At 50.3% G+C, this 12,500-nt stretch overlaps 1 protein-coding gene across 1 annotated transcript in view; it reads right to left on the bottom strand.

Annotated features, from left to right (window-relative positions):
- Positions 1-12,500, bottom strand: part of dcst2 (DC-STAMP domain containing 2) — a gene marked incomplete at both ends in the record, with an annotated part of 20,761 nt that overhangs the window by 8,190 nt on the left and 71 nt on the right. Inside the window, 10 exons of the mRNA XM_084441984.1 lie at positions 1,988-2,088; positions 6,171-6,338; positions 6,974-7,138; positions 7,481-7,638; positions 7,888-8,101; positions 8,485-8,550; positions 10,634-10,828; positions 11,282-11,383; positions 11,900-12,070; positions 12,165-12,430. Coding sequence (XP_084298110.1) covers positions 1,988-2,088; positions 6,171-6,338; positions 6,974-7,138; positions 7,481-7,638; positions 7,888-8,101; positions 8,485-8,550; positions 10,634-10,828; positions 11,282-11,383; positions 11,900-12,070; positions 12,165-12,430 — 1,606 coding nt within the window. The remainder of the gene's footprint in view (positions 1-1,987; positions 2,089-6,170; positions 6,339-6,973; positions 7,139-7,480; positions 7,639-7,887; positions 8,102-8,484; positions 8,551-10,633; positions 10,829-11,281; positions 11,384-11,899; positions 12,071-12,164; positions 12,431-12,500) is intronic.

Consider the following 12,500-nt stretch of genomic DNA (forward strand, 5'->3'; position numbering starts at 1 on the left):
TATATCATGTAAAGTGACAATTTGTCACACTAACCTTGTTTGTAATGTTTCACATTCTGCACATAGTTGTCATTGCAGCATTGGTTTGGTCATCAGTGTGATGATGCAAGCTGAAACCTGCTTATCGCTGGCGGCAGAGTGACACATACCTGGTAGGCTACTGTATGTGACAGCTAGTGACAAACTGTCAAACTGTTTACTCCACCAGCACACAAATGCCCATGAATGTCTTTAAAACGTCAACTCCACATCTCTTTATACAATACTGGTAATAGATAAAACATCTCTTTATCAAAACAGTGTGGCTGTCTACCGGTGGTAGAAGCATCCTCACAGACAAGGTTCAAATTCAGTTTCTCTGGCTTGGCAGGCTTACACACCCACCATTGTGCAAGAGACAACAATGTCGAAAGAAATTACCACAAGCTTCCACTGGAATTGTGCGTTTAGCAGCATTCCCAGACTAATTCCCAAGTCCTGCTAACTACTAATACTACAACTACTTAACCAAACAAGCAAACAGGTGACCCAAACACAACCAGCGTCTGTGAGAGGAACGAGATCCCCGTGTTGTGCGTTAGTTTCCCAGAACGCACTGCTCCATGTGCACATGTGCAGAGCAGAGTGGTTCAGACCTGCTTCCTCCCAAACTGCTCACATTGTTTCCATTCTAGACGTGGTTGGAATTCCTCCTGCTTCTCCAGCACAGACGGCTCTTTCACCTCAACCTGCACACGACAGCCCAACGTCTGCCTCTGGGCGTTGAGGCACCTAGACACGCCCTTTAACGGGTAGGGGGTTTGTCTGCTTGTGGATCCTCCTGTATTTGCGTGTGATAGTTTGCCAGATATGTAAACAAATTGTCTCTTTCCATTTGCTGGTGTAGTTCTGTCGACTGGGGGAGTTTCTGACTAGTATTCAATTCAACTAATCAGCTATTCTTCTAACGAGCCAAGACTGTGTTATTTATACAGCACATTTTCTACACAAGAGAAACTGCATGCTTCACATAAAAATGTTTAAAGACATTTTCCGATACAATAAAACAGGATTTTAAAAGAATGCATAAAAATATGTTTAAAATAAAGAATTTCATCCAATCACAAAAAGTGCAAAGTTTACAGCTTAGTAAAAGTGCCAGGTTTGCAGTTTAGCAGAAAGTGGTGAACATCAGCGTTTTTAGTCTGGATTTACAAGTAGCTGGAGCAAGTCTCAGATCTCCCGGAGGTTTATAGCAGCTATTTGCTGCGTCGTGGCTGAACACGCTGCTTCTCTCGTTAACAGAGCGGTCCCAGATGACCGGAAAGGTCTACAGGGTTCAGTGACGTGTTTTGGCTCCAGACCATCAGTGATTTACTGTAGATGAGCAGCGGTATTGTGAGACCAAATTTTCGGACACACCGGGAGCCAAGGGAGGGATTAGAGAATTGATGTGATATGTTTGAGAGAGCTGAGGCAGTCTGGGAGCTTCTGGAAGGGTCAGTTACTAACCTACTGAGCTGAGGCAGTCTGGGAGCTTTACTACGGAGGCCTGGGAGGGTCAGTTACTAACCTACTGAGCTGAGCCTGGAAGGGTCAGTTACTAACCTACTGAGCTGAGGCAGTCTGGGAGCTTTACTAGGGAGGCCTGGAAGGGTCAGTTACTAACCTACTGGGAGTAAAGGCACGACACAGAAGCCTGTGTTTACATGGACACGCCCTGGATTGGGTGCAGCAGAGCAAAAGTAGAGTCTCGCCCCAAATACCCCACTTCTGCACCACAGTGGATAAGCATTAAAGTATGGATCAACCACAACTAAAGTATGATGGATAGATGATATATCTCCCTACTGAGTACACATCCTGTTTGGGCCTGAAGTAACCGCCCTGGTGATTGGGCCCTGGAATAACAGCTCTGGTGATTGGGCCCTGGTGATTGGGCCCTGGTGATTGGCCCTGGAGTAACAGCCCTGGTGATTGGCCCTGGTGATTGGCCCTGGGGTCGTACCTGCTCTCGTCTGGGGTGGTAGCTGGCACACACCAGACTCCGGAGGCGCCTCACGTAGCTGCCAGCCACAACCGTGAAGAGGCTGAGTCCATACAGGAACCCTGAGAAGAACCACAAACACACCTCATCACCCAGGGCTGAGAACATACAGGAACCCTGAGAAGAACCACAAACACACCTCATCACCCAGGGCTGAGAACATACAGGAACCCTGAGAAGAACCACAAACACACCTCATCACCCAGGGCTGAGAACATACAGGAACCCTGAGAAGAACCACAAACACACCTCATCACCCAGGGCTGAGAACATACAGGAACCCTGAGATAAGAACCACAAACACACCTCATCACCCAGGGCTGAGAACATACAGGAACCCTGAGAAGAACCACAAACACACCTCATCACCCAGGGCTGAGAACATACAGGAACCCTGAGAAGAACCACAAACACACCTCATCACCCAGGGCTGAGAACATACAGGAACCCTGAGATAAGAACCACAAACACACCTCATCACCCAGGGCTGAGAACATACAGGAACCCTGATAAGAACCACAAACACACCTCATCACCCAGGGCTGAGAACATACAGGAACCCTGAGATAAGAACCACAAACACACCTCATCACCCAGGGCTGAGAACATACAGGAACCCTGAGAAGAACCACAAACACACCTCATCACCCAGGGCTGAGAACATACAGGAACCCTGAGAAGAACCACAAACACACCTCATCACCCAGGGCTGAGAACATACAGGAACCCTGAGAAGAACCACAAACACACCTCATCACCCAGGGCTGAGAACATACAGGAACCCTGAGAAGAACCACAAACACACCTCATCACCCAGGGCTGAGAACATACAGGAACCCTGAGATAAGAACCACAAACACACCTCATCACCCAGGGCTGAGAACATACAGGAACCCTGAGAAGAACCACAAACACACCTCATCACCCAGGGCTGAGAACATACAGGAACCCTGAGAAGAACCACAAACACACCTCATCACCCAGGGCTGAGAACATACAGGAACCCTGAGAAGAACCACAAACACACCTCATCACCCAGGGCTGAGAACATACAGGAACCCTGAGATAAGAACCACAAACACACCTCATCACCCAGGGCTGAGAACATACAGGAACCCTGAGAAGAACCACAAACACACCTCATCACCCAGGGCTGAGAACATACAGGAACCCTGAGATAAGAACCACAAACACACCTCATCACCCAGGGCTGAGAACATACAGGAACCCTGAGAAGAACCACAATCACACCTCATCACCCAGGGCTGAGAACATACAGGAACCCTGAGATAAGAACCACAAACACACCTCATCACCCAGGGGTCACATTCTCAAATTAAACTACTTGATGGAGAATTTCAAAATGGAATGGCTGATTGATTTGATTGTTTGATTGATTGATTGATTGATTGATTGAATGATTGTTTGACTGATTTGAAAAGTGATATTTATGACAATAGAATGTCAGTTCTAACTGATCTTTTCTTGATTTATTATTGTTATGCCGAAGCTAGTTTCAACCACTGGGTGTCAGTGTTTCACTGCATATCACAATAACCACCCTTAATAACCTGCATATCACAAAAACCACCCTTAACAACTTGCATATCACAATAACCACCCTTAACAACCTGCATATCACAATAACCACCCTTAACAACCTGCATATCACAATAACCACCCTTAACAACCTGCATATCACAATAACCACCCTTAACAACCTCACTGGTAGGGCCAGACACTCCCCCAGTCACTCCCCCAGTCACTGCAAACAAAATTGCATCACAATTTGTCAAAAGTGGGACATATGAGGGCAAAGACTGCAAACCATCACGTCTCGCGGCAAAATAAGTATTTGACCTCTCTTCCTGAGTCGTCAGAGTTTGAGGCTGTACCTATGATGACGTAGCCTGAGTAGTCAGAGTTTGAGGCTGTACCTATGATGACGTAGCCTGAGGAGTCAGAGTTTGAGGCTGTACCTATGATGACGTAGCCTGAGTAGTCAGAGTTTGAGGCTGTACCTATGATGACGTAGCCTGAGTAGTCAGAGTTTGAGGCTGTACCTATGATGACGTAGCCTGAGGAGTCAGAGTTTGAGGCTGTACCTATGATGACGTAGCCTGAGTAGTCAGAGTTTGAGGCTGTACCTATGATGACGTAGCCTGAGGAGTCAGAGTTTGAGGCTGTACCTATGATGACGTAGCCTGAGTAGTCAGAGTTTGAGGCTGTACCTATGATGACGTAGCCTGAGGAGTCAGAGTTTGAGGCTGTACCTATGATGACGTAGCCTGAGTAGTCAGAGTTTGAGGCTGTACCTATGATGACGTAGCCTGAGTAGTCAGAGTTTGAGGATGTACCTATGATGACGTAGCCTGAGGAGTCAGAGTTTGAGGATGTACCTATGATGAAGTAGCCTGAGTAGTCAGAGTTTGAGGCTGTACCTATGATGACGTAGCCTGAGTAGTCAGTTTGAGGATGTACCTATGATGACGTAGCCTGAGTAGTCAGTTTGAGGATGTACCTATGATGACGTAGCCTGAGTAGTCAGAGTTTGAGGATGTACCTATGATGACGTAGCCTGAGTAGACAGAGTTTGAGGGTGTACCTATGATGACGTAGCCTGAGTAGACAGAGTTTGAGGCTGTACCTATGATGACGTAGCCTGAGTAGTCAGAGTTTGAGGCTGTACCTATGATGACGTAGCCTGAGTAGTCAGTTTGAGGATGTACCTATGATGACGTAGCCTGAGTAGACAGAGTTTGAGGCTGTACCTATGATGACGTAGCCTGAGTAGTCAGTTTGAGGCTGTACCTATGATGACGTAGCCTGAGTAGACAGAGTTTGAGGCTGTACCTATGATGACGTAGCCTGAGTAGTCAGAGTTTGAGGGTGTACCTATGATGACGTAGCCTGAGTAGACAGAGTTTGAGGCTGTACCTATGATGACGTAGCCTGAGTAGTCAGAGTTTGAGGCCGTACCTATGATGACGTAGCCTGAGTAGTCAGAGTTTGAGGCTGTACCTATGATGACGTAGCCTGAGGAGTCAGAGTTTGAGGCTGTACCTATGATGACGTAGCCTGAGGAGTCAGAGTTTGAGGCTGTACCTATGATGACGTAGCCTGAGTAGTCAGAGTTTGAGGCTGTACCTATGATGACGTAGCCTGAGGAGTCAGAGTTTGAGGCTGTACCTATGATGACGTAGCCTGAGTAGTCAGAGTTTGAGGCTGTACCTATGATGACGTAGCCTGAGTAGTCAGAGTTTGAGGATGTACCTATGATGACGTAGCCTGAGGAGTCAGAGTTTGAGGATGTACCTATGATGAAGTAGCCTGAGTAGTCAGAGTTTGAGGCTGTACCTATGATGACGTAGCCTGAGTAGTCAGTTTGAGGATGTACCTATGATGACGTAGCCTGAGTAGTCAGTTTGAGGATGTACCTATGATGACGTAGCCTGAGTAGTCAGAGTTTGAGGATGTACCTATGATGACGTAGCCTGAGTAGACAGAGTTTGAGGGTGTACCTATGACGTAGCCTGAGTAGACAGAGTTTGAGGCTGTACCTATGATGACGTAGCCTGAGTAGTCAGAGTTTGAGGCTGTACCTATGATGACGTAGCCTGAGTAGTCAGTTTGAGGATGTACCTATGATGACGTAGCCTGAGTAGACAGAGTTTGAGGCTGTACCTATGATGACGTAGCCTGAGTAGTCAGTTTGAGGCTGTACCTATGATGACGTAGCCTGAGTAGACAGAGTTTGAGGCTGTACCTATGATGACGTAGCCTGAGTAGTCAGAGTTTGAGGGTGTACCTATGATGACGTAGCCTGAGTAGACAGAGTTTGAGGCTGTACCTATGATGACGTAGCCTGAGTAGTCAGAGTTTGAGGCCGTACCTATGATGACGTAGCCTGAGTAGTCAGAGTTTGAGGCTGTACCTATGATGACGTAGCCTGAGGAGTCAGAGTTTGAGGCTGTACCTATGATGACGTAGCCTGAGGAGTCAGAGTTTGAGGCTGTACCTATGATGACGTAGCCTGAGTAGACAGAGTTTGAGGCTGTACCTATGAGGACGTAGCCTGAGTAGTCAGAGTTTGAGGCTGTACCTATGATGACGTAGCCTGAGTAGACAGAGTTTGAGGCTGTACCTATGAGGACGTAGCCTGAGTAGTCAGGCTCGGACGGGTGGATGAGACACTTCTTGCTCAGGATGGTGATGTTTCCCTTCTGCAGGACGTCAAAGGACGCCACCAGGTCCTTGAAGATGTCCGCGGCGTAGCCTGTTCCGTCCACCTGGACGGCCACAGTGATGGGCGCTGGAGAAAGAGAGGAAGGAACCAAAACAATCATATCTGTCTCACAGCTGCTTGAACTAAATCCAGTCCCAAACATGCGTGGCTCTGAACTGTAGATGGCTGGATAGAGTCAAGAGAGTTTGAATTACTCAAGATGAGCTCAACTTACTGATCTAAGACTGTCCAAAACGACCCTATATACACAGACACTGTCCAACACGACCCTATATACACAGACACTGTCCCAAACGACCCTATATACACAGAGATGGCGTCTAAAGGACCCTATAAACGACCCTATATACACAGAGATGGCGTCTAAAGGACCCTATAAACGACCCTATATACACAGACACTCTCCAAAACGACCCTATATACACAGAGATGGCGTCTAAACGACCCTATAAAGGACCCTATAGGGGGGTGGGTGAGAGCTGGGGGTCGGGCCCTATAGGGAGGGGGTGGGTGAGTGCTGGGGGTCGGGCCCTATAGGGGGGGGGTGGGGCTGAGTGCTGGCGGTCCGGGGCCTATAGGGGGGGGGGGGGGGGGTGAGTGCTGGGGGTCGGGCCCTATAGGGGGGGGGGGGGGGTGAGAGCTGGGGGTCGGGCCCTATAGGGGAGGGGGGGGCTGAGTGCTGGGGGTCCAGGGCCCGGTACCTCTGGCCACGACGTCCCCCTGCGCGTGGTGGTGCACCAGGTCCAAGGTCCAGAAGACCAGCAGGTCCAGCAGCACCAGCAGGCCGGCCATGATCACGTGACGCAGCATGGACAGCGCTCCGAGGGCCGCCGCCCCCCGCTCCCTGGGGGTCAGGGACAACGAGCCTGGGGGGGAGGGGTTAGGTTGGTGTAGGAGCTTCTCTCTGGGTCAGAACTCACCGGGCCTGGTGTAGGAGCTTCTGTCTGGGTCAGAACTCACCGGGCCTGGTGTAGGAGCTTCTGTCTGGGTCAGAACTCACCGGGCCGGGTGTAGGAGCTTCTCTCTGGGTCAGAACTCACCGGGCCGGGTGTAGGAGCGGGCTTCTCTCTGGGTCAGAACTCACCGGGCCGGGTGTAGGAGCTGCTCTCTGGGTCAGAACTCACCAGGCCTGGTGTAGGAGCTTCTCTCTGGGTCAGAACTCACCGGGCCGGGTGTAGGAGCGGGCTTCTCTCTGGGTCAGAACTCACCGGGCCTGGTGTAGGAGCGGGCTTCTCTCTGGCTGAGCGGCAGGACGCTGGGTCGGCCCCGTCTGGACATCCTCCGGTCCAGCTGCTCCAGCTGCTCTGTGATGTAACAGTTGTCAAAGTCGTCTTGCTGGAGGTATCTGTGTTTGTAGAGGGCGGCCCTACGGACACACACACACACACACACACACACACACACACACACACACACACACACACACACACACACACACACACACTGGAAAAGCACCTAAACAGACTCATGGAAATGCACGCACACGCACAAACACACACGCATGCATGCACGCACACACACAAACACACACGCACACAGGCACACACACACACGCACACACACACACACACGCACACACACACACACACACACACACACACACAGGGAGGCTCACTGGAGGTACATGGTGGCCAGGAGGAGCAGACCCCCGTAGGCCAGCAGGCCCGTCAGCTCCCTGACCCGACCCAGCTCCTGAGACACCTCCTCCAGGATCGCCTGCGACGCCTGCTGCAGCGACTGGCTGCTGCTCACATCCACGCTGACGTCCACGACGGCCGACACGTTGAACTCAAACTCCTGCTTCATCCTCTCGAACGCAGCTACGGTCGCTGGACAGGAAGCACGTTGATGTTGGAGGTTTGTTGTTTTGTTGTTTTGTTGTTTTGTTGACATCAAGGTCCTAACTGACCCAGACTTAAACAGATTACACACAAGCTGCCCTAAATCTACACACTGACCAAACATCACACAAGATCGTCTTCATTTGCAGTAGTATATAAAATATATGGAAGAAACATACAAAATAATACATGATATATACATAATATATTAAATAACACAGAATTGCTGCTTTTCATATATTGCAGTATATTGGAAAATATAACCACTAGTTTTCTATATATGGAAAAGTATAGTTTGATATATTACATTATATTTCCCAGTATATGGCGATATATGTTTGGTTGATGAGGGCAGTGGTCATGTGACTCACGTGCGGCCAGCCTGGTCCTCATGTGCTCAGCCACGTAGGAGGGGATGACGCAGAACAGCTGTCCTGCTGAGATGGACCAACGAGCATGTGTCCTGGTCACAAACACGCCGGACCAGCTCACAGTCACTCTCACTATAACTGACCAAAGGTAAAAGAGCCGTGCGCACATCCACCCTCACTAGGCCAGGTGCTGGATCTGAGAGTACATACAGGAGGAGAGAGGAGAGATCTACACACTGGTATCTCCTGGTTCACTTTACTGGAAAAAGGCAGCATTTAAACCCTTAGGTCTTCAACAGGGAACTTCCAAAATAAGTTCTGAAGTTTTCCTGATGAAGACCGAAGGGTTTAAACGTTGCTTTTTTCCAATAAAGTGAACCGGGAGATATCAGTGTGAACCGGGAGATATCAGTGTGCGGATCTCTCCTCTCTCCAAACTCTCAGTATAACTAACATCATGTACAGTAGAGAGATGAATTCAGAATCCTTCTCAGAGTAGTTCGATATGGGATGACGAGCTCAAATCGTGCTGAACATGCTTAGAGAGATAGAGGGATGAGTTCATGATCATCCTGGGAACACACACAATCCAGGGTGTTGGTCGGCTTGGCAATGGATTCTTGGGTCTCCGCTGTAAAAACACCCGATGAGCAGGAATGAAAGAGAGAGCCCAGTGAGGAGTCAGCCTAAAGAGAGAGTTATATCTGATTTATGAGCAGCAGTTCAAACAAGGGATGCTTGGCCGTTTACTTTCTGCTTACAGCAGCGTTCTAACGCAACCCGGGGGCTAGGAAATGGCTTTCTATCTTCCTGTTCCCTCCCTTCCTCTCCTCCCTCCCCCTCTCTCTCTCCCTTCCTCTCTCTCTCCCTCTCTCCCTCTCTCTCTCTCTCTCTCTCCCTTTCCCTCTCTCTCTCTCCCTCTCTCTCTCTCTCTCTCTCTCTCCCTTCCTCTCCTCCCTCCCCCTCTCTCTCTCCCTTCCTCTCCTCCCTCTCTCTCTCCCTCTCCTCCCTCTCTCTCTCTCTCTCCTTTCGTCTCCTCCCTCCCCCTCACTCTCTCTCTCCCTCTCCTCCCTCTCTCTCCCTCTCTCTCTGCGGTGTCTGACCCTGGGGTCGTGTTTGGATGAGAGCGTGAGCGCCGCCCCGTTGGCTGGCCAGGGGGAGGGGGGAGGAGCTGAGAGGAGCTGAGAGGAGCTGCGGGGGTCTGACCAAGCCTGTGGCCCCTAGCAGACCTGAACCAGCTAAGGACCAAGCCTGTGGCCCCTAGCAGACCTGCACCAGCTAAGGACCAAGCCTGTGGCCCCTAGCAGACCTGCACCAGCTAAGGACCAAGCCTGTGGCCCCTAGCAGACCTGCACCAGCTAAGGACCAAGCCTGTGGCCCCTAGCAGACCTGCACCAGCTAAGGACCAAGCCTGTGGCCCCTAGCAGACCTGAACTAGCTAAGGACCAAGCCTGTGGCCCCCAGCAGATCTGCAGCAGCTAAGGACCAAGCCTGTGGCCCCTAGCAGATCTGCACCAGCTAAGGACCAAGCCTGTGGCCCCTAGCAGACCTGAACCAGCTAAGGACCAAGCCCGTGGCCCCTAGCAGACCTGAACCAGCTAAGGACCAAGCCTGTGGCCCCTAGCAGACCTGAACCAGCTAAGGACCAAGCCTGTGGCCCCTAGCAGACCTGCACCAGCTAAGGACCAAGCCTGTGGCCCCTAGCAGACCTGCACCAGCTAAGGACCAAGCCTGTGGCCCCTAGCAGACCTGCACCAGCTAAGGACCAAGCCTGTGGCCCCTAGCAGACCTGAACCAGCTAAGGACCAAGCCTGTGGCCCCTAGCAGATCTGCACCAGCTAAGGAAAAAAATACACTGGAAGTCAATTGAGTTGAGGTCAACCTAGGCTTTGCTCTGGCAGGGGTTATGCATTTCTATGTCTTCAAATGCTTATCTGCATGCACACACACACACACGCGCGCGCACACACAAACACACACACACACACACACACACACACACACACACACACAGAGGCATACATCCTATTGTACAATCTGTGATGGTAACCTGTATGAAAAGCTGTTCAAGTACAATGTAGTAATGTTAGTGTTCTAGTTCTGCTGGTTACCAAGTGATGAGTAAGTGGAATCATGTCAGCCAACCAACCGTGAGCAATTCCACAGAGGGGGCGGAACGCGTCCACAATGTGACACAGGAAGTTGAACACAGACAGGAGCTCCATGCAGTCGCCCCGCGCGTCGTCAAACACTTTGTTGCACTTCCTGTACGGCGTCCCCAGCTTGTCGTTGCACACCTCGCCGATGCTCGCCAGGAAGTGGAGCACGTTTCTCAGAGTACGAGCTGATGGGGGCCAGGAAATACAATAACAAGATGACTTTGGTGTTAAAACTGTTTTACAGTCACACACACACACACACACACACACACACACACACACACACACACACACACACACACACACACACACAGTACACACATATGCACACACACACACACACACACACACACACACACACACACACACACACACACACACACAGTACACACATATGCACACACACACACACACACACACACAGTACACACACACACACACATGCGCACACACACACACACACACATACAGTACACACGCATGCATACACACACACACACACACACACACAGTACACGCATTCACACACACATGCGCACACACACACACACACACACACACACACACACACACACACACACACAAGCATCAAACTCAACAATAGAGCTTGAGACACAAAGCGCTGCCCATGAACTCACCAATGTGACGGACGGACTCGGTCAGAGCCTTGATGAGGTTCTGCACCCTGCCGGCCACTGAGTGGGCGTTCCTCGTGATCTCTCTGATCTGGCCCAGCACAGCTGCCACGGGACAACAATCATGTATTAAGGTCAAGGTCAAGGTCAAGGTCAACTTTATTTATATAGCACATTTAAAATCAACCGAAGTTGCACCAAAATGCTTTACAGTATATAAAAATAAAATAAAAACAGACAGTAAATACAAACAATACTGAATATAAAAGTACACCGTTTACTGTAAAACTACACAGTCACACCAGGGCCAGGGATGTATGGCTTAACTAGCCTCAGAAAGACAGGCTTTAGACATGTAAGGATATTCCAGATTCAAGATCTGTATATTAACCATGTATGTGGTTCACACACAACACAACTGAACAACTTATAGATATAGTTAACACAGCTTTATTCAAGCAACACGACACTTCAACAACCGGTACGGGGGAGTCTACCTGCACGAGCCCTGGGTGACCTCACGTAGCCTAACGTTGACACTGCGTTACCGTAATTACTCCAATAGCCATGCACTATTTTACACAACACCACAGAGGTAGTGCAGTAGCGGGTTCTACTCACGGAGGAGCGGCGAGGCTGCCCGCTCCATCAGTTCCCGGGTCTGGTTCATGGCCAGCTCTGCCCCGCACACCACGCTGTCCGCGGCGCGGCCAAAGTTCTCCAAGGTGTTGGTCACGGGTCCCTGAACCACCATGGAGAAGGCGAGGAACAGGAGGAGGTTCTTCCCCTTCGCTAAGACGACGAAAATAATAGATCTGTCAGAACACTTGAATTAAGACCAAGTTATGTCATATTTTGCCCCCCCCCCACAAAAAAAGGCCCTCACTTGAACACAGCATCGGCAACATGAGCATAACGTTGGCGCGGACGCGCACGGAGAAGGCCATGCCAAAGGCGGCGAGGGACGCGATGGCCACCGTGGTGTAGACGCAGAACCAGAGGTCGTGGTTCTGAACGAGCAGCGCGGTCATGCCGTACACAGAGGCCAGGAACAGGCCGAAACAGAACCCCGCCACGCTCCTCACTGCGTCCCGCTTCCAGGCCGGACGGCCCAGTCCAGGCTTCCGTCCACCGAGACGTCTGGGAGAGCCCCTATGGGGAGAGGGGATGCGAAAACGTTAAGTAAAGTTGTTCAGGAGGAACATTGAACTTTATATTTAAT

Source organism: Borostomias antarcticus (genome assembly GCF_949987555.1).
Source record: "Borostomias antarcticus genome assembly, chromosome: 8".
Lineage (NCBI taxonomy): Eukaryota > Metazoa > Chordata > Actinopteri > Stomiiformes > Stomiidae > Borostomias > Borostomias antarcticus.